Here is a 26,637-nt window from a genome sequence, read left to right as displayed (position 1 = left end):
TCCATGAAGTTTCATGATCAGCTTAGACATAATCACTTCATACTTGGTATGTCTAATATGACTTGTGCTAGCACCACTATTTCAGACCCATCACATTTTTATTAGTCATTTGCAGGTTCTAAGTCAAGAGAGTAAGATTTCTTGGAACAGAGAATGCAACTGATGGTTTGCAATCTCCCCTAGCACCTTAGTAGATCCCCACCAAACATTTGTTGAATTAAAATATCCACTGGAAGCAAACTTTGAATGGGTTTTCTGATCATCTGATTAGGTTTGTACATATCTATCTACACTTCTTTTTGACCACTTGATAACCTTTATCAGAGAGCTGGTCAAAGCCAGGGGTGCAGTCTGAAACCATTAAACAAAGGAAAAACTAATAGTCCCATATGAGAACGTCCCCCTGACCTGGATCTCATTAGCACCATCTGACAACCAACTGCGCCAACCAGCCAGTGTTTCATAACTCTTAATGATACAGGCTCACTTTGAGAATCAGGTTCTTTTTTTTTTTTTTAATGACATAATAGGAAAATGATCACAGGCCAAGAGGTAGGAAGGAGAGTGGATAATGAGGAAGGGGAAGTAAGAGAATGACACCACAGGGGATGTTCATAGGAGGAAAGATCTAAAAGACAAGGAAGAACAAAGATGATCCAGAAGGGAGAAAGAGGAATGGAGCCTGGGTTTCAACGATGGAGTTTTTATTCATCTGTTCCATTATTCCAAGAACAAGGAAATAATCCATGAATTTAGAAAGCAAGATCTGTAGAGCAATAAAGAGATGAACATTTGACTGTGTGCATATTCCTCATTGGTGGTATTCACTATTGAAGGATATAACTGAAACAAATAACATGGAAACATATTTTTCTACCAAAAAATGTAATGAGTAGATTTAGTATTTGCAAAAAATACATGTTAGGATCAAACTGTAAAGTTCTGTCAGTCAACTGTGCCAATAACTTAACCGTGGTTCGGCACTGCCTGATAAAGAGCTGTCATGGAAGCTTAGTGTCTGATTTGAATACACACCCAAAACTGGTTATGGCCAAAGACCAGAAACTGGACTAAACAGTTAATTGATTAATGCAGAATGTCTCATAATGATGAGGACTAGGTTAAAAATGTTTGTAGTTATAGTCAGTAAAATAGTTTGTATTTATATTTTGACATGCCATATAAAAATATCATTAAATGCTGTTTATGCAAGGAAAATCCATCATTTTATTTTATTTTTTTACCAAGGAAGATATTAAGATACATATTTTTTAAAATTTAGGAACATTAAGTTATGCCTAATCTGATCTTTTTCCCAATTAAGTTGGAAAGTACTAACGAATGCATCACTTTTTTAACTTTGCTTTGTAACACTTGAGTGCTTACCACTTGATGTGCCATTTAAGGGATAATTAATGGATAAACTAAAAGGATAATTATTATGGAGTTTAATATAGCAGGCAAACTGCTCATTAATTCTTACAAGCATGGCTTCGTTATTATCATTTACTTAAAAAGATTCCACAGGGAACTGATATTTACCACCACATTAGCTACATATTATATACTCACACTGTATGTGCAATAATTTTAATTTATTTCAAAAATAAACTTTATTTAAAATAGCAAGCCTGTTGGCTAATCAATACTCTGGAAAATTACTTACAACCTTCACATTATTTTTCCTCTCTTCAATTCATATTGAAGTTTCCTTTAGGAATTCACTGAACTATCAAACAGACATTAAAAATCATAAACATGAAAAACAAAGACTTATAGAAAAGGATACACAAAGTGACACTAATTGAAATTGATCAAGATTCAAGAGACACACACACGTAAATAATTATGTCAATTTTATGCATTATTATTTACATGATCAATAAAAATACCTTACAGAACATTTGGTACATAATTTACTCTAAATAATCCTTGGATAATCATACTCTGCCCAGCATTTCTTTAAAGTGCTGTAATAATTCACCGAAAAGCAAAATGCACGAATATGTTAACAAGATTATGTCTGGGTGGCAGGTTTAATGATGAGTTTTTTTTTCCTTTTCCTTTCTCCATTTTTCTCATTTTCTTGTTTTCAAAACCCAGTACTTTATTTGGTATATCTCAAAGTCCATGAGATTTTCTTTTGCAGAAAATGAATTGAGATAGAAAGATTAAGAAGGTTTTATTTTTTGAGGATACAGTAGTAATAGCTAGAAATGTAGCTTAAGTGGTAAAGGACTTTCTAGCATGCACATACAGGGCTCTGTGTTCTATCTGTAGCATCACAGAAAAACAAAAAAACAAACTTCTCTGAGAATGTGCAACGAGATCTAGCACTTAAATCAGACTTCTGAATTCCTTTGTTAATAATACTAAATTATGGGCTGGGAATGTGGCTTAGCGGTAGAGTGCTTGCCTAGCATGATCAAAGCCCTAGGTTCAATTCCTCAGCACCACATAAACAGAGAAAGCTGGAAGTGGCTCTGTGGCTCAAGAGGTAGAGTACTAGCCTTGAGCAAAAAGAAGCTCAGCACTCAGACCCCAAGTCCAAGCCCCAGGACTGACCAAAAAAAAAAAAATAATAATAACAATACTAAATTACTCTAAAAGTATTTCAATAAGGATATTTTGTAATATCATGGGGAAAGTAAAAATAAGTATGGTTCATGGCTGATTTTCCAGGTATTAATTAGTTTCAAGATGTGTTATTTGGTAATGACTAATACTGTTAATGAGCAGGTTTTGACTTTTTTACTTTTTTAAAATATGGAACGCTTCCTGAATTTGCATGTCATCCTTGCGCAGGGGCCATGCTAATCTTCTCTATCACTCCAATTTTAGTAGTATATGTGCTGCCAAAGCAAACACTAGTTTTTATTTTTTTATTTTTGTCAGTGCCAGATCTTGAACTCAGGGCCTTACATTTGTGTTTGTCTTGCTTACTCACAGCTGGTAGCCTACCACTTGAGCCATGCCCCGAGCCTGGCTTTTTGCTGGTTAATTGGAGAGAGAGTCACTCAGATTTTTTTGTCCTGGATGGCTTCAATCTGTGATTCTCCAGGTCTCAGCCTTCTGAGTAGCTATGCTTATAGGCATAAGCTACTAGCTCAACCCAAATCTTGGTAGTTCCAAAGCCTCTCTCCCAAAATGCTAATAAATCCAGACTCCTTAAAAGAATTAAAATAGGGCTGGGAATATGGCCTAGTGGCAACAGTGCTTGCCTTGTATACATGAAGCCCTGGGTTCGATTCCCCAGCACCATATATATAGAAAATGGCCAGAAGTGGCGCTGTGGCTCAAGTGGCAGAGTGCTAGCCTTGAGCAAAAAGAAGTCAGGGACAGTGCTCAGGCCCTGAGTCCAAGGCCCAAAACTGGCAAAAACAAAACAAAAAAAAACCCCAAAAGAATTAAAATAACACTACAGTGTTAAGACTGAAAGCTCATCATGAAAATAAAATGTTTAACCAAGAGACCCTAGTGATCACATTCCAAGCAGTGCATTACCTTTAATTCCAAGGCTTCTGAAAGTAATTTCTGGGCATTTTTTCTAAATGACTCTGTTTTGGGATCACTTCGAACTTCAATAGCAGGTCTATCCAAATGTTTTTCAATGAAAGTTTTCCATTCAGTATAGACTTCTTTGGCCAGACTAGCCACCTCTGCATCTGAGTGTTTACGCATCTTGTTAACAGCATGACCTGGAACAGAGGAGGGAAACTGTCTTCTGAAAAGCACAGGACACAGATGAACTGATGTGTGCCTTCCATGCCCAAGGATGTAAAGGCCCCATGCCTTCCCAAAGCCTGAAATCAGACAATCTCTGGGAGAGAATCAGGCTAGCCAATGCACTATCAATAGGTTCTTTTGAAAAAAAAAAAAACTAAGAGGTTCTAACTCTTTAGTTCAAAAATTCCAGCTGAAGAAAACGAGCTAATCATTTTTTGTGAGGTGTTTGGGAGTTTTTTTGGTATGTATTATATTCCAAGACAAGAAAATATGTCTAGGTATTAAAGAAAAATTCTTCACTTAACTGACTGAAAAGATAGAAAAAAATCTGTAGCCCTGATGAAGTAATTTATGAGTTCTCTCGATGAAAGGTTGATAAGGAACCTTCAGAGGGATGAACTGTTATGACCTAAGAGCTGGTGTGCATAAAGGAAGTACTTGATAGCTCTGCCTGTGAAGCAGTTCTACAACCTCCCCCACAGAAAAAATGAACCACAATCCAATTAGCCACTCAAAGGTAATTCACTGGATTCATATATAGAAATATCACACTGAAATCCTCTAATACAAACATATGTTAACACAAAAATAAAATAAAATAAAGAAATATTTAAAGGTGTTTCCTACCCATCAATGCTTAGGAAAATACTTTTGATACACACACCACTTAAAAGCAAAATTTACTGCTGAATACTTTACTTTCCTGGGTAGAATTTTCCATATCCTAGGTATTATTCACTTGGCCAATAACATCTGTAGTTAATTGCTATTTCAGATGGTAATAACAAAGATAAGGCTGGGGGGTATAACTCAGGTACATGGCATGTGCCTTATATATTTGAGAATTTAGGTTTAACCCTGGCACCAAAAATAAATTAATAAATTAACAAAAGATATATATGCCACTATAGGACTTAAAGTCCTAAATTCAGGATACTGTAAACACTTTTATTGAGCATCTACTTCATGTCTGGTACTAAGGACACAAATGAATAATAATCATTGGACTTTAGTCTACATTTATTTTGCTAAAGGGTACAAAGAAGACAAACATAAATATTCATCTTAGTATTGCTTGAGATAGTAAAAAAAAAAAAAAAAGGCCACACTGGGCTGGGAATGTGGCTTAGTGGTAGAGTGCTTGCCTAGCATTTATGAAGCCTGGGTCTGATTCCTCACTACCACATAAACAAAAAAACTGTAAGTGGTGCTGTGACGCAAGCGGTAGAACACTAGCCTTGAGCACAGAGAAGCTCAGGGACAGAGCCCAGGCCCTGAGTTCAAGCCCAAGAACCAGCAAAAAACAAAACAAACAAACAAACAAACAAAACCCACCAAACTAGAAACACCCTGTAAGCTCAATATTAAGGATTTATTCTGTATAGAAGGAAAGATTATAGTCCATTGAAACAATAACTGCTGTAGTGTCACCAAAAACAAGAATAGAAAATCAGATGTGATGGCATACACCTGGAATTCTTAGTCTTGAGAGACTGAGGCAATAAGATTGTTGAATTTTAGGCCAACCTGGGCTTAAACAAACAAACTGACTCAAACAAACAAAAACTAAATGCTGGAATAGTTCTACATGTAGTAACATGGAAAGACGATCACTGTGTTTAGGTAAGCAAAAATAGCAATCTCAGAAGAGCATGCTCATTATGTGTCAATATTTCCTTTTAAAATTACATATGTGTATACATGTAAACACCATATTTGTTTACAAGCAGAGAAAAAAGCCTTAAAGAATTTATAATAACATTATTAAGAGAAGTCGCTTCTGAGTAGTGGGACCATATGTATAGATGCAGTTCCACTCACAATCCAGTGGCAACCAAGGTAATTATCTAATAGCCTGTGCTGTTCTGTAGCAGAGAATACACCCAGGTTTCTTTAGAACAGAGCTCCTTCCCATCATGCGATCCTCACCATATCCTTTTATTTTCTCTCTGCAAAGTCATTGTTGACCCAGTTCTATATATGTGAAATGAAAATGTGGAGAGTCCTCATGCAGAGTCCTCCTTATCAAATCCAGTGGACCTTCCCTGTCCTGACATTACTTAGCCTGTCTGCATCTGACACTGGGACCTCATCCTTCAGAAATACTCTCTTCTTTCCTTTATGAGACAATGCCTGTGCTGGTACTTTTTCTTCTCTACCTCTTCTGCTGGTTGCTGATCCTTTGCTAAAATTTTAATTAAAGAACCTCAGCTGGGGTACTGTGCTTGACCTCCTCTTCCTTTACCTGCCTTACCTACTCTTGTGGTCCAACCTCCACCTGCAAGTAGATGACTTTACCTACCTAACTTCTAGCAAAAGTTTCCACTGAGGGCTAGGAATATGGCCTAGTGGTAAAGTGCTTGCCTCGTATACATGAAGCCCTGGGACCAATTCCTCAGCACCACATATATAGAAAAAGCCAGAAGTGGCGCTGTGGCTCAAGTGGTAGAGTGCTAGCCTTGAGCAAAAAGAAGCCAGGGACAGTGCTCAGGCCCTGAATTCAAGCCCAGGACAGGTGGGGGGAAAAAAGTTTCCACTGATCACAAGACTCAAATATCTAATCTTACCACACATGCCCACTTACTTGTTCCACAAGCACTTCTCACCCAACATTTCCTGTCACCCAGTGGCAATACCACTCACTCATCCTTCTGCTATCCACAATTTCTCTCATCCTGTGTTCATGCAGTCATTCCAAGACATACAGATCTACCTGTGGCTTCAACTGAGAGCCTCATGATCACCCCTGACTTAATTGCTTGCAGCTGGCACTCAACCATTTGAGCCATGACTACTACCTAGCTTTTTTGCTAATTAATTCTAGATAGTCTCTCTGACTTTTCTGCTGGCTTCAACCATTCAGCCTCCTGCATAGATAGGATTCCAGGCATGAGCCCCAGTTCTTCTTTTTTAATACATTAATTTTACAAAGGGGTTCAGTTGTGTTATTTCCATACATGCATATACTGTACCAGGTCACATTCACCCTCTCTTTTACTCTACTATCCATTCTACCTCCTTTTCAAGCAATTTTAATGGATTTCTATTTCCACATAAGCATATATGGTGCTTTGATCACATCCCCCACTTCCACTGGGGGCTTTGGGGCTCCTGTCCACCCCCAAACAGTAACAGTCCCCAGTCCCCATTTTATACTTGTAAGGATTTTTATTTTATTTTATTTTTTTAGGTCTAGAGTCCTTACATGAGAGAGAACACACAATATCTGTCTTTCTCAATCTGGCTTATTTCCTCCAAATGACAGAATTTCATTTATGGCAGACAGACCCACTTGTTACAATTCCCTACATCTTTTCCTCTTCCTCCTCACTCTTCTCTCCATTCTTACTTCCCTGATTCAGATTCTCTTCATTCTCTACTGGTCTGCTTCAGTAGTTTACTGACCGATTTCTGTCTGCAATCTGGCCCTCTCCAATTCATCCTCTAAACTGAAGCCAAAATGACTGTTTCAAGACAGTTTGACAGGTGTGGGAGTATAAATTGGTGGAAAAGAGTTTGTCCAATGAATGGGAGGCCCTGAGTTCAAATTCCAGCATTGGGGGTAGAGAGGAGAAAGAGGAGGAGGAGGGGGGGAAAAGGAGGAGGAGGAAGAAGGAGGAAGAAGGAGGAGGAGGAGGAGGAGGAGGAGGAGGAGGAGGAGGAGGAGGAGGAGGAGGAGGAGAGGGGGGGAAAAGGAGGAGGAGGAAGAAGGAGGAAGAAGGAGGAAGGAGGAGGAGGAGGAGGAGGAGGGGGAGGGGGAGGGGGAGGGGGAGGGGGAGGGGGATATGAATTGGATCAGATTAACAACCTTACTGAAAACCCCTCAAAGAGTCTCTGCTGCCCTTAAGCTAATTTCCAAATGTATCATTAAATCTCTGGATGTCCCGGGACTTCTTCTCCTTACCTCTCACCATTTTGCCCTCCTTCCTTCTTCCTCTCATCCCTAGTCTTCCCACAAGCTTTTCTCCATGCATAAAGTACTATCTATAGAGAGCACCTTCTATGTTTGTTTTGGGTCATGCTGTCTGGTCTTAGCTCATATTGTTCCCTCTACCTAGAATAGTTACTTACTTTATTTATTTATGTGGTGCTAGGGATTGAACCCAGGATTTTATACAGTCTATACAATTGCCAGCTTGACCCAGAGCTATATCCCAAGCACTGCCTACAATAGTTAAGTACCTATTTTCTCTCTAAAGTGAAAACATCTTGAGGCAGAACGTATATGTTAAGGCGAAAAAAAGAAGCTGGGCTGGAGGTATGGCTCAAGTAGTAGAGCACTAGCTGTCAGTGAGCAAGCTGAACAAGAACATGTTATCCTGAGAATTCAAACTCTAGAACCAGAAGAAAAACAAATCCAGAAAGGTAGAAATGTCCATGAGACACCATCTCCAATTAACTAGCAAAAAGCTGGGCTAGAGACATGGCTCAAGTGGTAGAGCAACAGCTGTGAGTAAGCAAAATGAGTAAGAATATGAGGCCCTGAGTTCAAACTGCAAAACCAGGGGTATAAAAAAAACAACAAAAAACAAACAAGCAAACAACAACAACAACAAAAACCAGCCCTGGGCAGAAAAGTATGTGTGAGTGTGTGTTTAGGTATGTATTGACATTCAGCCAGCCCTTCCTTTTGCCCTGTGTCCTGAGTTACTTAGCCTCTCAGTACCTCAGTTTCTTTACCTGAAAGACAGAAATTATGTAAGCCCCTACTTTGGAGGGTTGTTCTTAGGATTATATGAGTTAAGAGAATGTGCTAGTTTTCCACTGCTGTGACAATTACCTGAGAAAATGAATTGAAGAGGAAAGATTTATTTGAGCTCATGGTTCAGAGATTTCAGTTTATAGTCACTTGACTCCATTGTTTCTGGGCCTGTGGTGAGGCAGACCATTATAGAAAACATGTGATAGAACAAAGCTGCTCTCTCAAGCAAAAAGAATGAAGAAAGGATGAGTATTCCAATATTCCCTTCAAAAGTGTGTCCCGATGATCTACTTCCTCCAACTAGCCCAATGTTCAACAGTCACAACCATTTCCCAGAGATTCCATCATCTGCTGACCCAAGTCTTTGATATATGGGTCTCAGATTTAACATATCAACTCAGGGCCTAGGCACTGTCCCAAGCTTCTTTTGCTCAAAGATAGCACTCTATCACTTGGGCCAGAGCTCCACTTCCTGCTTTTTGGTAAATAAGAGTCACAAACTTTCATGCCTCCACTGGATTTGAGCTATGACCTTCAAATCTCAGCCTCCTGAGAAGCTAGGATTACAAGTATAAGCAACTTATGCCCCTGCTTTTACCCTGTCATACTGCCAATGCTGTGATCACACTGTCCTTTCTCCTCCTGGTTCAGATGGAAAAATGAGGCCCCATAACCTTTCCCTAAGGTCATAAGTTGGTCAGTAGCTACATCAAGGAAGTTAATGATCTGCAAAAAGTCATTATTTGCTCCATGAAGTTTCTGTTTTAAAATAAGCAATGCCCTGGCTGGTCCTATAACTTGGGCCAAAACCCCTGGGTTTAAAGTTAAGAGATTTCTGCATCTAAGAACATTGTTAAGACAAATTCCTTGTGGAAACAGTCTTTTGCTCACTTAATAAATATTACTAAATACTAGGTATAATACTAGGTATATACCAGACTCTATGCTGGGCATTGGAATAGGATGTTAAACCAGTCATTACCTAGGACTGAGGGGCTCCAGGCAGGTCTAAGCATAGGAGAAAACAACTGAACACATGAAAGTGTCACAGGTCCTAAGAAACTACAGGAAAAAGAACCTCAAGGAGGGAAGGACAGAAGAAGTCAATTCAGTTGGGAAGGGAACACCACAAAATTGGCAGCATTTATCCTGAGTACTGACAATGACTCAAGGGGACAGGAATGGCACAAGAAGTGAAGTGAACAAAAGCACAGAGCCTGAACTGTATGGTATAATCTGAGGATCACAGTAAACAAAATAATGGTCCCAAGATATGTCCATTTACTAGTCCTCAGAAGCTGTAGCTATGTTATCTTAAGTGGGAAAATAGACTTCACAAATATGGTTAAGGTTAAGGACTCTGAGGAGGAGATTAGCCTCGGTTTCCTAGGTGGGCTCAATCCTTAAAGATGGAAGAAAAAAAAAGCATAAGAGGCAGAAGGTTAGGTCAAGAGACAATACATGAGGAGAATTCAATTTAACCCTGCTAGTTTTGAAGCTGGAAAAAGGAAACGACAAACCAAGATATTCAGGCAGCTTTCACAAACCAGAAAGGACAAGGACACCAACCATCACCTAGAGATTCCAGAAAGAAATTTAGTTCTGCCAAACCCTGACTTAGTCTTTCATGCAACTTTGGGTTTCAGGAGGGGATATCACATAGTCTAAGAACATCGTAGTGCCATCACATTATTTGGTTATCTGACTTGAGGCAAATTAAACTCTCCAAGCTTGGATTTTCCTATTTGTGAAATGGAGGAAATAATTACACAACTTACACTCATATTACATAGTACTGTAAAGTAGCACATGCCTGCTCACCAGGCCAAGTGCAAGGCCTAACTAACCCTACTGCCTTATCAGCTATTTCAATGCTCCTTGCTTGCTGGTTTTTTACAATAAAGGTTCTACTCACCGAGGCCTGAATGCCAGGCCCAGAGGCTTTTTTCCCAGCTGCCTCTAACCTTCCTAGACCACTGGGAAACCCTGAGACCCCTCACTTCCTTGGTCTCTGAAAACACTACCTCAGGTTCAGTCCTCCAGTCCTTGATCTTTCCTTTTACTCAGCTGTATCCACTCGGATGATTTTAAGAAAACATTTCCTAGAAATAGTCAAATTTCTCATCTTAGCTTCAATCATACTTCTTCTTCTATCCTGGACATTTCCATTAACAGAATTTATATGGTAGAGAAAAACACTAAGGAAAATACTAGGAAATACTAGGAGAAAATTCCCATCTAAGGTAAAAGAGAGAAATAACTGAATTTTGATTTAAAAGGGGTTAAGTCTGAGCAGATGGCAGAACCCACAGTGAAGGTCTGACAAAATAAAGGCACATATGGCTGGGGTCCAAGGCATAAGGCAGTATGCTAACCAGGAAGGAACCCTGCCCCAAAAGAGCTGGGTGCTCACTTCATCTCTGTGCCTCTCACTTCAGCTCTATGTGTCTTACATTCCTTGTTTATAAATTGAGGCAGCTAAATGGATTTAGGTAACTCACAAAAAACAAGTAAGAAACACTCTAAGATGTCACCAATAAACTGATAAGAACACAAACACTTTATGAGAGAGAGAGAGAGGACAGAAAGAGAGTATCAATAAACTCATGGAAAATCATTCTATACAATAAATGAAGAGGCTACCTTTGTTAGATTGGTAAGATTTTAGGAAATAGTAGGGATATTTATCAGAACAACATTTCTTTAAAAAAAAAACGCTAAGATTCAAAAATGGATCAAGACAGGTGATGTATAATCTTATTCACCCATGTCATTTTTCACTCCCTTGACACACATTCTCTAAGCTTCAGTAATATGCCACACTAAGGCTTAAAACATATTGGTAAATTAAACAGCATAGTCCTGATAGCATAATATTACTGTCTAGCAAATAAAAAGTAAGAAGTAAATAATTAAATAAATCATAAGCCGAAGTTGGCATAGTATTACACACCTGCAATCCCAGCACTAGAGATATGCAAGTGGGAGGATCACATATTCATTGCTAGCCTGGCCTACATAATGAGCCACACCTCAAACAACAACTATAACAACAACAACAAAAGCCAAGAAATTATAAACAAAGATAAAGTTTTTGCAGGAAAATGTTTAAAAATAGATGCAGAAGTCGCAGCCAGGTAGGTGTCATTATGTCAATAGAAAGAAGAATCACTGATACTGTCAAACTCACAATTCTGGGAAGAGAACTGAGACAGCACCAATAACTCTGGATAGAATGAAATCACTTGTGTCCAGAGAGAGAAGACTGACTGTGATGGAAGCCAGCTTGGAAAGGTTTTCATAAAAAAGTGGGAGGGCCAGAAATGTGAGTTGTGAGTGTCATTAGTTTTAAATGAATCTGCAAAGGAAAAAGAGAAAAACAGTGTATGGAAAAGGTGGCAAAGACAATTAAAAGGGAAGATTTGTGCATATCTAGAGGCAGAGAGGGCCAGTGCAGACAGTAACAATGGTAGCAGTGTGAGAGGCATTGGGGTGCTACAGTTCCCCCACTTCCAAGGGCAGTTGTTAGGTCCAGCCCCTTCTTGAGTTCTCTCTAAGGAGCAGGTTCTCTTCACTACTCTCTGGGTCCTCCATGTGATCAATGACTCACCTCAACAAGCACAGCCATGCCCTGGGCCCCATGATTCACTCCATTGCCCTCATTCCTCTCTGTTCATCCACAGTCACCCCACCCCCCCCACTGCACCTGTCCCTCTTTTCCCTTTTCCACAGCAGTTATCATCATCTAACATACACAATGTGCTTATGCTGCTTCTTTACTTCCTGTAAAGAAGGGAAACTTCACACTATTAGGGGTTTTATTCTGTCAACCCCAGGCACCTCCCCCCCCAACAGCAACTGGCACAAAGTGGGAATTCAATAAGTATTAGTTGAATGAATAATGAATGTTGGAATGACTTCCTACTCTATTTCCCTTTCTCTTGTATCACTCCTCTCCTATACATTCTTCTCTTGGCCACCAGAAGCCCTATAACCATATCAATCTATAGCTTAAAAACATTTAATGGTTCCAGTAAGTTGTTTTTTTTTTTTGGGGGGGGGGGGACAACGCTAACACTAAATAAAACAAAATCAAACACATTTTTGTTGCTTTTGTCTCTTCATTTGTAGTGCAGAGGACAGAAGCCCCTGGCTACTATCAGCTAGGCAAGAGCTCTAAACACTGAGCTCATCCCCAGCACAGATTTCTTTGTTGTGAGATTTCTCAGCCTATTTGCATGAGAAATTAAACTAAAAATCTCCAAGGGAGAGGAGACAGTAATGCAGAATTTTCCAGCTGATCTGCCTTTGTTCACGGGACACTTTACTAGAGTTCTGAAAAATACACAATAGTAAACACAGACCCAATCAGTGAGCTTTTCCGTTTCTTTATAATTAAGTCCTATCTCTACCTGCTCTTGCCCATCCTGGCCATGCATCCTAGATTCTAACTTGCTGTTCTCAGATTTTTAGGTCTTTCTTCCTTATACAATCAACAGGACCCCTCTCTCCCTCTCCTTTTTTCCCCCCTTGTAGCAATACTGGGGTTTGAACGTAAGGCTTGGATGTTACCCATTGGCTTTTTGCTCAAATCTAGGGCTCTACCACTTGAGTCATAGCTTCACTTTAGGCATTTTGGTGGTTAATTGGAGATGAGTCTCATGGACTTTCCTGCCCAGGTTGACTTTGAACTGTAATCCTCAAATCTCAGCCCCCTGAGTAGCTAGGATTACAAGCTTGAGCCACTGGTGCCCAGCCTAATGTACAGCTTTTAGATTAAGTTTATTTGGCCCCTTCACAGCCACAGACACCGTTGATCAATTTCCTCTGCCCCTGAAAAACACTATTTCCTTTGCATCCTATGACAGTATCATCGTTTGTTTCCTTTTTGTCCCTCTGGTCACACTTTCTCAGTCTCCTTACAAATCCCTTAAATATTGGTGTGCTTCAGGAATTTGGGCTTCATTCTGTTCTTTCATTTTTGTTTTCTGAGACAGAGTCTCACTATGTAGTTCAAGTTAGCTTGGAGATCACTATATAACCTAGGCTAACCTCAAACTCATGATCCTGCTGTTTCAACCTCCTGACTGCTGAGATTGTAGACATGTATCAACAAGCCAAGCTTTTGCTTTTCTTATATACTTCTCTGGAAAAGCTTATCTATTTTCACCGCCTCAATTCCTAACCATTTACTGCTAATAACTTACACATACATAGTTACAATCTTTCCTTAGTTTCAGCCTGTACATCCAACATCCTGAGGGACATTTCCTCTAGAATATTTTATAGAATGCCAAACATAGTAAGTCTAAAACTGAACTTACTATTTCCTCACCCTCAAACCTGCTGTTCTGTATTGCTATAGTAATACTACCATACTTACTTGTTCATACCAGACACCTACGCTTCTGCCTCCCCCACCTCCATCATAATTCCCAACATCCAATCATCCTCTAAATGTTCTGGATTGTATCACATGTATATCTGTTTATTCCAACTACATTTCTGCACCTCTACCACTATCAGTCCCATGGCACTCTCGTGTCTTTTTGGTTTTTTGCCAGTCTTGGGTCTTGGACTCAGGGCCTGAACACTGTCCCTGGCTTCTCTTTGCTCAAGGATAGCACTCTGCCACTTGAGCCACAGCGCCACTTCTGGCTGTTTCTGTAAGTGTGGTGCTGGGGAATTGAACCCAGGGCTTCATGTATACAAGTCAAGCACTCTTGCCACTAAACCATATTCCCAGCCCCACTCTCGTGTCTTATCCAGATGTTTTAGCAGCTTCCTAGCTGAGCTTTCTACCACTAGGTTTGCTTCTTTGCAACACTTTCCCACATCAGAAACAGATTTTTCTAAAATAAAACTCTGAGCCAGGCCCTAGTGGCTCACGCATTTAATCCTAGCTAATCAGAAGGCTGAGATTTGATGAGGATTGCAGTTTGAAGCTAGTCAGGAGGACTCTTAACTCCAGTTAATCACAGGAATAGCTGGAAGTGTAGCCATGGCTCAAGTGGAAGCACAGAGTACAAAAGCTCAGGGATAGGCCCAGGCCCAGAGTTCAAGCCCCAGGACCAGTAAAAATAATAATAAAAATCTGTCAAGCTGGGAATGTGGCCTAGTGGTAGAGTGCTAACCTAGCATGCAAGAAGCCCTGGGTTCAATTCCTCAGCACCACATACACAGAAAAAGCCAGAAGTCAGCGCTGTGGCTCAAGTGGTAGAGTGCTAGCCTTGAGCAAAAAGAAGCCAGAGACAGTGCTCAGGCCCTGAGTCCAAGCCCTAGGACTGGCAAAAAAAAAATAAATAAATAAAATAAAAATAAATCTGAATGTCTTTCCTTCATTCAAAAAACTCTTGAATAACAACAGCACTGCTTTGGGGATAAAAAGTAAACACTCTGGCTTTAGAGTAGGCCAAAGCTACCATTTTACTCCAGTTATAGCTAGATTTGGGACAAAAGCTATCTCATGCCCACCAACCAAAAAGTAATCAGTAGCCAAAAGAGCAGGCTCAGAGAAGAGCAAGCTCAGGGAAGAGAAGGCTAGCCTAAAAGCTGATATCAATAGTAATGCTGTTGAAATATTTGGCTTTGGGCTAATGGTAGGTGGGAAAACTAATCCTGATACTCCTATATTGATTGAGGTGAATCTTTGAGATGTGCTAAAGTATCCTAGGCCACTGACTATTGGAAGAAACAAAGCAAGAGGCTAATCCTCTTTAGAGGGAAGCTTCACCAATTTAGCCTCGTGGAATTCCTATACGATGAAAAATATAACAAGTCCACAACTGAAAATCAACAAGATCAAGGGAAAACAAGCACCATGAGAGTCAACACACACTAAATAAACAACAGATTTAGCTCCCCAAGGACTATCAATATTAGAACAGCCTGCTGAATGATACAGAAGAGTTATGTACTAAATGTTTCAAAGAAATAAAAATATAATCATAATATACAAATAGCATTGACAAGAGTCAGATTTAGAGGAAAGAGCAAACTTGCAAAAATGAAAAGCAGCTTTTGAAATGAGCTTAATAAATGGGTTAGAGTCAACTGAAGAAAGAATTAGTAGGTTGGAAGAAATATCAGAATAAACTACCTAGAATGCTGTGAGAGACAGAAAAATTATGGCGGAGAATGCCATAAAATTGGCTGTAATTGGCTACAGAAACAGCTATAGAATTTAGAAAATAGAAGGCTTAAAATAATTCTAACTGTAGGATCTAAGAAGGAAGGGCTAGGATAATTAAGGGAGACATGGTTAGAAGTGAAACTCAGTAGAAGAGAGCCTGCAGAGCAAGCACAAAGCCCTGAGTTCAAATCCCAATACTACCAAAAGGAAATGGACAAGTAAATGGGAGACACTTTTAAAAAAATAAGGAAAACCAGGCACTGATGGCTTCTGACTATAATTCTAGCTACTCGAGAGGCTGAGATCTGAGGATTGTGGTTCAAAGCCAGCACTGGAAGAAAGTCCTTGAGACTTTTATCTCCAATTAGCCACCAGAAATCTGAAAGTGGTGCTGTGGCTCAAAGTCATAGAGCAATAGCCTTGAGTAAAAAAGAGTTCAGGAACAGCGCCCAGGGCCTGAGTTCAAGCCTCATGACCACCACCACCACTACCACCACCAATAATATATGGAATGCTTCACATATTTGCCTGTCCTTGTTCACAGGCCATGCTAACCTTTGTTTCATTCTTATTTTTAGTATGTATGCGGCCAAAGCAAGCATAGGGAAGTATTTTTAAATTAAGAGATAATGGCTGAAATTTTTTTTCAACAAAACAAAGTTTGTTTTCAAGTTTGAGAAGTGTCTACAAGATCGCCCCCAGACGGTCTCATCCTCTAGTATCCACACCTTGTATAGCTGCCTTTCAAATGGTATCAACATTGGTCTAACAGAGTTATATGATGGATACGATAGTGCATCACTTCTGAAATTAGGCTACACAAGAAACTAACTTCCATATGATTGTTCTCTTGTTTTCTTGTTCTCTCTTGGATCACAATCTGAGAAGGACAGCTGCCATATCATGACAGCCCTAGACAGAGGCCCACACAATGAAGAACTAAGACAATCCTGTGCATATACCATTTTGGAAGCTGATCCTCAAGCCCTGGTCTCACCTTGGATGACTGCTGTCTTAGCTAATAGCTTGCAACCTCTTAAAAGCTACCCATGAGCTAGAACTGTCTAGGTAAGTTGCTCATGGACTGCTAACTCTCAGAAAAACTATGTGAAATAATAAACGTTGTCTCAAGCAGCTATTTTTTAGGGTAATTTTTACACAGTGACAGATACCTAATACATTGCCAAAACCAGAGTTCTGATGGCTTACAAAAAGCCTTTTCCATCTGGTCCAGACTGTCTCCAGCCACACTTCTTGCCACGTTCTTGTTAGCATATTTCATTTCAAATGCACCAAATAAATCTGAGTTTCTGGAAGGCAAAACATTTTCTCCCACCTCTACCTTTTTAGAATTTACATGATGTATCCCCTGCCTGCCACAGTCTTAACACTTTCCCCCTTTCTCCTAACACATACACAGTTAGCTAACTCCTCCCTATCTTCAGATCACTTATCACTGTATGACAAAGTCTTGTTAACTTTCATGCCTTTCCTCTAGACTGCAGGTTCCAAAGAGATGGGGCCATTACTTTTCTTTCGTTATTGTGCCAGCACAGTTCCCAGTACAAAAAAGGTGCTCAGTAAATATTTGTATCTTACTAATATCCTGTTCACAGGACAGAGTCAAGCTGGAAGGCTAACCATTGGAGACTATAAATACTCTCAAGAACAATCCAAATGAAATCTCCAAGTATCACAAAGGGTTTAACTCAGAATCAAGAAACCCCTGTATTCCATGTAGAAGGCTACATGGAAAGAACTGGGTAGGTCAAGATCCAAAAGTTGGATGGTTTCCAGTCCTTCTAAGTCAAGCACCACTGCAATTTCATTATGCTTCTTGAACATTATGCTTCTCCGAACATCAGACACACCCGTTCTTGAAAACACTATTGTACTCAAAGGCCAAATAGAAATCTTTTGAAAATTACTACCTGTAATATGCATTTGTAGGGAAATTCTAGTTTATTATGTTGATATGTTAGATCTGATCATGCATGGTATTTGTGGCATGTGCCTAAATATAAACATATATATATGTACACATACATGTCATAAAATATTAATCACTAGTACCCTCTACTGGTGGAGATACCTCATCAGCTCATATGAATGGTCTTATTGCCCTCTAGTGACCACAACCTATAAAGACAGGAAATCTAGCAGCAGATGGGAGAGTCTCCATGGCTATAATGATAGGGTTTTATGTTTTTTAAGCATCTAATTTTCTCCAATTCTGGTTTATATTACAGGGGTGCAACTCTAAAACTCTTGGGGGTCCTCCTGGGGATTCTACACAGTCCTTCCCAGCTGTTAGTGCCAGGGGGAAGCTGCTTTCTCTCCTCCTTCTCAGAACAAGAGGTCAGGAAGAGGCAGGCAAGGCCCTGGCTGCACTACCGAGGGCAAGCGCAGCAGCTGTGATCGACTGCCCTGGGCTCCCTGGAGACTCGGGAGCAGCTTGAGGAACACATGTTGGTCCTCCCTTGCATATTATCCACAGTTGTGTACTGTACTAAAATGGCAATTCAACCTCCCTCACTTACCTTTGAAATATCTCCAAACCTACAATAAATGACACAGTGGAAAGCAAATGTTGCTATCAGCTTGCTTTATTTCAACTCAAGACAGAAAAGCTGTTTCAAGAATTAACCAACATGACTCTTCTATAATGTCTTTTTAAATTCCCCAGATCTAAGTGATTGTTCTTTCTTTTGGGACAGCATAATGCTTGTCCACAATGGAAGAGTGCTCAGAATATTATTTATGTGTTTATTTATAACCTACTGGATTTCACTCCTCCATCTGTCCACATTGTTATCTCTCTGACCAAATCCTAAGTTTCCTGAGGTCTCTTCATTTTGCATACCACACTCAAAATGTTGCCTGTAGATCATTGTCAGTTACAAATTCATAAAGTTAAATACCAAAAAAATGAACATACACATTTGTAAACTTATAGAAATTTGATAGAATAATTTTACATTTGTTGAGTCTAATTTTAAAATTGAGGTTTGTATACTATAAATTATCAATTTCACTTTTCTTGTCATTTTTACTATATGTTACTAAAGTATTGGCTCATGGTCAATAGAACGTATCTGAAACAATTTGTTTTGTTTTGTTTTTGTTGCCAGTCCTGGGGCGTGGACTCAGGGCCTGAGCACTGTCCCTGGCTTCTTTTTGCTCAAGGCTAGCACTCTACTTGAGCCACAGCGCCACTTCTGGCTTTTTTCTATATATGTGGTGCTGAGGAATCAAACCCAGAGCTTCATGTATGCGAGGCGAGCACTTTACCACTAGGCCATATAACAATGGTCTTTTCCCAGATAGGGTAGACACTACTTCAAAGAAGGTAGAAAGGGGGAAAAAAGGAGACACAATAGAAGGATGTGTCATAAAATTAGGCACATACCTATCCTTGTTGATTTTAATATTTCCCTGGAGGGTATCTTCTTCTTTAATTCTTGTAAGGCTTCAACTAGATTCTCTTTGGTTTGGTCAGGAAGCTCCAACATAGTTTTCCATCTTTTTATATCTTCTACAACCACAACTCTCTGAGAAAAAGAAAAGTCATTTGGAAAATGGAACATTTTCATTAGAAAGACATCTGCCTTCACCTGAGCTAATGGGGTTCCTATTGACATATGAATTATTGATTATGACCTGAACCAAAGCACAGTGTGTCTGATGGCCCCAAATGAGGGGTAATTGCTTAAAAGCAGGTCCCTGCTCACTGCAAATCAGGAAGAGTTGTATCTATTAGGAAAAGTGCAAGTTTTAATCTTACTATGTCAGACACCACTGGGCACTTAGCAGTGAGAGGTAATAAGGAAGAGAAAAAAAAGAAAAATGATGCTGAGGTGAATCAACCTTATTGCTCACTTAAGAGAGTCTTAATTCATATGCAAGGACAGAGCAGAGAAGTCATAAAGATATATTTATTTCAACAGTACAAAGCACTCTTCAAGTCTCCCACTTTCCAGAGGGGAAAACTCAAATCTTCCATTTTGAAGGAATTCTTTAAAACTTCAAACACATAGAAAACTATATAGAGTAACCCATAAGTTAAAATGGAAAAGGCTAATACTTTGCCATTCCCTGTAAAATAGTATAAAATTTAAGTCCCCTTACAACCTTCACCAAAGTTAATTTCCTTCCTTCCCTTTCCAGAAATGACAATCTTAAAAGCTGGTATGCTCTTTCCCATTAAGAGTAAAATATTAGCAATTAAGGAATATGGGTAAAGAAATAAAAAAGTTCTTTGTACTATGATGCAACTTCTCTATAGTTTTAAAAGTATTTCAGCTAAGAAATTTTTCTGGTGGTGCTGGGATTTGAACTCAAGTACTCATGCTTTCTAAGCAAGTATTGTACCACTTGGTAGAGCCATAGCCTAGGTTGTTGCTAACCACAACCAGAGGCAGCATGACAAGACACCAGGCTGAAGAAAATTAGAAAAGGCAGAGATAGAGAGAGAGATGAGATGAGACTCAACAGGGACCAGGGGTCGCAAGGCCCTCTGGCACTTGGCCCCCACAAGCAAGCATATTTATTTGAGTTCACACAGGGAAGGTTACCATGGATACATGCAAAACATAAAGCACCTATATTAATATTATAATCATAGAAAAAACAGTTTGCAAGAGACACTGATTCCCTTATTCTTTTGAGACAGGAGGTCCAGATACGATGTCCACTTATCTAGCCCAAGGTTAAGCTGTGAAGGTCTTTTTTCCGTCCAACCTACAAGGTCCTCAGCACAGTGGCTAGCCTAAGTAAAAGGGGCTGGGGAGAGGGGGCGCTTTGCAACACCCCAGTCTCTTCATCTTCTCCAGAGCTGACTGTTTTAACCCTTCCATGGCCAGCTGTCAGCATTCTGAATTCTGTTGTGGTGGCATTCCAAACTCTCAAACCTTTTCCCGGTTTCACAGCTCAGCTTCGGAGTTCTCTACATTAGTCCTCAACTAAGAACTTAATAAAAAGAACAAAGTAGAGGACAAAATTTAAAATTGCTTTTATAATCACAAAATAACGAAACTTGCTTTGGATCATTATTAGCTCCAGGGAGGTGGGCTGCTAGGAATTAGAAAGGAGCATAGGGTTTCTGGGATCCTGGTAAGGTTTCTTGATCAGTATGCGGATACATTTGCAGTGTAGAAGTTCCTCAAGATATATGCTTTGGTTTTTGTTGTTGTTGTTGTTGTTTGCCGGTCATGGGGCTTAAACTCAGGGCCTGACCACTGTCCTTGGCTTCTTTTTGCCCAAGGGTAGCACTCTACCGCTTGAGCCACAGCTCCACTTCTGGCTTTTTCTATATATGTGGTGCTGAGGAATCGAACCCAGTGCTTCATGTATACAACACAAGCACTCTACCACTAGGCCATATTCCCAGCCCCTATGCTTAGGTTTTCGTACACTGTGTGTGTGTGTATGTGTGTGTGTGTGTGTGTGTGTGTGTGTGTGTGTCCACACGCACATGTGCTCTGATCTTGGGGCTTGAGCTCAGGGCCTGAGTACTATACCTGAGATTTTTTTTTTTTTGCTAAAGGCTAGCAGTCCACCAGTTGAGCCACAAGTTTACTTCTGGGTTTTTGGTAGTTGAGGTAAGAGTCACACTGTTCTGCCTGGGCTGGCTTTGAACTACAGTCCTCAGACCTCAGCCTCCTGAGTAGCTAGGATTACAGGCATGAGCCACTAACACCCAGAAATTTATATGCTTTTAAGTACACAATTTTGATATGACAGTTTGGTAAAATGATTCTCATCTCTTGCCCTTGGAGGGAAGCTTTCAGCCTAGAAGCCCAGGGTGGAGGAGAGTATTTGACTCCCCTATTTCCCAGTCCTGCCCCATCCTACCACTTCCTACACCCACCTCTGGTAATCTTCTTGTTTGCTTTTGTTTCTAAGCCCTCCAAGTTCAAAGCTGGGAAAAGGAAAAGCTTTGCTTTCTGTTGCAATACTGTGCTAATCAAGTTTTGGTGCTCTCTGAACTGGCAGATATTTAAGGCTGCCTCTCTTTTTCTCACAGGGTGGCTTTTGTAGTCCTTTGGAGAGCCCCCACTGCTGAAAACTATTGACAAGTACCCACGATGTGGGGCAATGCTTCTTCCAGCCAGCCACTTCAGTCCCCCCCTCAGACTCCTATTTTGGCAACACACTTCACAGTGTGAACTCTCTGTAGGGTCTCAGAATCCTTCCAAGGCTCCTGTGAACCTGGCTACCCTCATTCAACTCCAGGCCAGAGACATTTTCTCCCATAATTGCCATTTTTGCAATGGCCTACTCTGGCTGTCTTCAGCCAGTCACTGTCTCTGTCTTTAGACTTTCCCAACCAAGTACAGGACAGTGCCTGTGCTCACCAACCAGGAACTGAAGTCAAGTTCCTCAAGTGAAACCACAGCGCAGCATTCACTCCACCCAAAGGAACTCCCTCGCCCTGTGGGCTTCAGCCTCACCTCTTTTTATAGCCTATGGTGGGTGGAAGGTTCAGATTTCTAAAACTATTCTTCATATATCACACAGGTAGTCCAAAAGCTCGCTTAGGAATATTATTTCATATCTACTGCTTTGCTCGCAGCCTTCAGAGTCTCGATCAAAATGAGATAAAATGTACAAAAACAAAACCTGAGACAATGCCCTTGTCTATGATCTACTACATTACAAAATAGTATCACTACTGGTGCTAAATCACATGAACAATAAATAAAGTAAGGAGAAATTTTCTATTGGAAAGAAGTATAAATATCTTACTTTTCTCAGTGTATCTTCTTGATTCATCCAAATTGATACATATAATCCCAGTTAATCCACTTGGTTGCATCAGAGAATACTCCATTATTTTATATACAAATACCTTAAGACCATGAAATTGATTCTCTTAATGGATACCGAGGATTTCTTTCACCTATAGTTTTCCTACTATGAAAATTGCTTCAGGGGCTGGGAATATGGCCTAGTGGTAAAGTGCTTGCCTAGCATGCATGAAGCCCTGGGTTCAATTCTCAGTACCACATAAGCAAAAACAAAAACAAAAAAAGCCAGAAGTGGCACTGTGTCTCAAGAGGTAGAGTGCTACCTTGAGCAAAAAGAAGCCAAGGACAGTGGTCAGGCCCTGAGTTCAAGCCCCAGGATTGGCAAAAAAAAAAAAAAAAAAAAGAAAGAAAAAAAAGCTTCAATGAACTCTGACTGTGATACAGTTTTTGGGTTTTTTGTTGTGGTTATTTTTTGCCAGTCCTAGGCCTTGGACTCACTGAGCACTGTCCCTGGCTTTTCTGCTCAAGGCTAGCACTCTGCCACTTGAGCCACAGCGCCACCTCTGGCCATTTTCTATATATGTGGTGCTGGGGAATCGAACCCAGGGCTTCATGTATATGAGGCAAGCACTCTTGCCACTAGGCCATATTCCCAGCCCAGCTTTTTGGTTTTTGTGGGGTTTTGTGTGTGTGTGTATGTGAACGGTCTTTCATTCTTTTACTTTCAACTTTTCTGGATTATTATGGTTTAAATAGCCTATGGCTAATTTTATATTGCTTCTCCATCTCTACCTCTAAGATTCTCTATCTTTTAATAGCATATTTAGTTTATTTGGTTGATTAGTTTGGTGTTTTGAAATAGGGTTCCACTATGTATACCCGGCTGGCCTTGAACTCTAGATTCTCATGACTCAGCCTGAAGAGTGCTGAAATTACGGCTGTGCACCACCCTGAGTTTAAGCTTGTTTTAACTTTATAATTTGCAAGTTAGACATTATACTTGTTTTGTTTTAGTGTTTCCTCTTGAAATTTTAAAGATGCATGTAGTCTCAATAAAATCTGATCAGTCTTCTCATGACCCTCTTAAAAAATTCTACTTCAAACCTATTCATGAACTCTACTTAAAAAAAACAAACAATGATTATATACCTTTTCTTTCATATTTGTCCTTTTATTTCTCCAATTCACTATTTCTCCCTTTAGCTATTAGCTTATTTTTTTTTAATTTTTATTTTTTGCCAGTCCTGGGCCTTGGACTCAGGGCCTGAGCACTGTCCCTGGCTTCTTTTTGTTCAAGGCTAGCACACTGCCACTTGAGCCACAGTGCCACTTCTGGCCATTTTCTATATATGTGGTGCTGGGGAATTGAACCCTGGGCTTCATGTATACAAGGCAAGCACTCTTGCCACTAGGCCATATTCCCAGCCCCTATTAGCTTATTTTTTTAACCTGCATCATAAATACATTTTCCCTCATTGGACAAGTTTTGTTATTGTTGTTTAGCTTTTTTTTCTGCTAAGCTTGCTTGTTCTCTTTCCATACTACTCCATTCTTATGATTTCTATTTCTTTTTTTTTTGGGGGGGGGGCTCTGTGAACACTGCAAACATGTTTAAGGTCTCTAAAACTTTTCAATCTCTTATTTTGGGGCAACAGAGAATTCATTACATCTATCTACTCATTGTCTCTCTAGGCAATTTATTGTCTTATATGTAGTTTGTAAGTTTTTGTTATGAGTTCATTTTAAGGGAATTATTTTCTATGGGAATCCTGAGGGCCCTAGGATGTCCAGGGCCTGGTACTTGCTAGGCAGGTGCTCTATCTACTACTTGAGCTATGCTTCTGGCCCTTTTGGCATAAGCTATTTTTCAAATAGGACCTCATGTTTATACCTAGATCAGCCTGGATCACAATCCTCTTACTTATGCTTCCCACAAACCAGGAATGAAAGATGTGTGCTGCAGTGCCTAACTTCTCATTGGCTGAAATGGGGTCTCATGGACATTTTGTCTGGACTGGCCTTGAACCACAATCCTCCCAAACTCCATCTCATTAGTACAGATATAAGCCATCACACTCAACCTTTGACCATATTGTATGGTCATTTTTTTCAGCTTAAAGATACTATAGATCTAATGGTATGGTAATATGTAGTTCTAATGTGCTCGAGTCAAATACCTTGAGAAGACTGCCCTCTTCACATTGCTTTCATGCAATGGTGGATGGAATTTTTCTAGTGTGTTTGTCACAAACATGGTATCTGTTCTGGCTTTCAGCTACAAGTGTGTGTCAGTTCCAGTTCCCATCACATTAGCCTGAGACCTTATCTCCTGCCCCTTAAAACATTAAGTTCCTTAGTATTGCATCAATATCCCTGCAACTATTCAGCTTCAGCTCCCAGTTGCAACTCTGGCTTTCAATTTCTTCTCTCTTCCTGGCACCTGAGGATTTCTTTATTTTATATGTTTATTTATTTGTTTCAAGCTCAGCTCAGACTTTTTTGGGGGGGTGAGGCAGTCGTAGGGCTTGAACTCAGGACCTGGGTGCTACTCCTGAGCTTTTTTGCTCCAACCTAGCACTCTACCACTTGAGACACAGCTCCACCTCCAGCTTTCTGGTGCTTAATTGGAGATAGAGTCTCACAGACTTTCCTACCTGGGTGGCTTTGAACCACAATCCTCAGATTACAAGTGTGAACCACTGGCATTTGGCTAGTAGAGAATTTTATGTAACATTTCTACATGGTTGTAATTGGGTTAGGGATTCCATAGTAGATCATTTCAACAGATGGAACTACAGAAGTCCAAACTCTTTAGTGTGCCATAAAAGACCTATGACTTGGCTCTGACGATCCTTTTTAGTCTTTGCTTACATGCTCTTGCTTTGCCTGATAACTATTTTTTTAAGACCTTATAAAAATCACCTCTGCTATGAAGCCTTTCTTGTCTGTCTCCTACCACATTTGATCAATGTGCCTTTTGAGCTCCTTTACAACCTGTACAGGTTCCCTCTTATTGCTACATCTATATGTTCTGCGTATACTAATCAACCTGACTATATTTCCCAAAAGACAGAGTAATTCCAGAGTCGGTACAATCCATTATTTGCCTATTTATTTTTCTGTGCTCAGCACATAATAGAATAAGTGACTCTGAACCAAACTATTTGTGTGTGTGTGTGTGTGTGTGTGTGTGTGTGTGTGTGAGAGAGAGAGAGAGAGAGAGAGAGAGAGAGAGAGAGAGAGAGAGAGAGAGAGAGAGAGTGTGTGTCCTGGGGCTTGAACTCAGGGACTGGGTGCTATTCCTGAGTTTCAGTGTTCAAGGCTAGGGGCTCTACCACTCTGACTCACTGCTCTACTTGCAGCTTTTGGTGGTTTATTGGAGTCTCACAGCCTTTCCTGCCTAGGCTGGCTTCAAACCACGATCCTCAGATCTTAGACTCCTTATTAGCCAGGATTACAGGTGTGGTGGCTCAGCCACCAGTGTTTAGCTTGAACCAAACTATGTAGTTTTTTTTTTGTTTGTTTGTTTTTTTGGCTAGTCCTGGGCCTTGGACTCAGGGCCTGAGCACTGTTCCTGGCTTCTTCCCGCTCAAGGCTAGCATTCTGCCACTTGAGCCACAGCGCCACTTCTGGCCGTTTTCTGTATATGTGGTGCTGGGGAATCGAACCTAGGGCCTCGTGTATCCGAGGCAGGCACTCTTGCCACTAGGCTATATCCCCAGCCCCCAAACTATGTAGTTTTAAGATCTGAAATTTTAGGACAGAAATAGAATTTTTAAAAAGTCAGAGAACAAAAGAATTCCATGTGTATCAAAGAATGCTTCCTTATAGCTGCCGGGCCTGAAAACAAGTATTTCAAATTCTTACGTGAATTATTTAGGAAATAAAAGAACACAAGAGAAATGAATACAAATTGTCAATGTAGAAAACTAAAATGAGGAGAAGAAGAACAGTTATTTCCAGAAAGAAGACATACTTTTCATCTGGTCTTACACTTGGGGGTACCTGGAATATCAGGTTTCACAAAAACACAGCTCAAAGTTGTAGAGCACCATGACTGACCCCCTCCCTCCCCAAATCAGGGAAAACAATTCACTCATAAGGAATAATATGATACCATTCCACTGTGAGGGTAGGACAGGAGACAAAACATTCAATCCTATGAAGGAGAAAAGATTCATAGAGAATTCAGAGGTGCTGAACCTAAAAGAATTGTCCACCTAAAAGAATTAGCATATTATAGAATCCTTTATATTTTTGTAGTACTGAGATTTGAACTTAGGGTATTGAACTTTTGAGGCAGGCCCTCTGCCACCCAAGCCCACCTC

At 40.1% G+C, this 26,637-nt stretch overlaps 1 protein-coding gene and 1 non-coding gene across 3 annotated transcripts in view; both read right to left on the bottom strand.

Moving 5' to 3' along the window:
- The window catches only part of Tceanc2 (transcription elongation factor A N-terminal and central domain containing 2), a 50,011-nt gene that overhangs the window by 5,117 nt on the left and 18,257 nt on the right, over positions 1–26,637 (bottom strand). For both annotated transcript variants that reach the window (XM_048351383.1, XM_048351384.1), the window contains exons 3-4: positions 18,970–19,111; positions 3,505–3,698 (exon numbers count right to left, since the gene is read on the bottom strand). In XM_048351383.1, coding sequence (XP_048207340.1) covers positions 3,505–3,698; positions 18,970–19,111 — 336 coding nt within the window. The remainder of the gene's footprint in view (positions 1–3,504; positions 3,699–18,969; positions 19,112–26,637) is intronic.
- LOC125355879 lies at positions 2,761–2,868 on the bottom strand. The gene has a single exon (XR_007211799.1). It is a non-coding gene; the product is annotated as a U6 spliceosomal RNA (small nuclear RNA).

This window comes from Perognathus longimembris, chromosome 7 (assembly GCF_023159225.1).
Source record: "Perognathus longimembris pacificus isolate PPM17 chromosome 7, ASM2315922v1, whole genome shotgun sequence".
NCBI lineage: Eukaryota > Metazoa > Chordata > Mammalia > Rodentia > Heteromyidae > Perognathus > Perognathus longimembris.
This window is presented reverse-complemented; position numbering and strand designations above follow the sequence as displayed.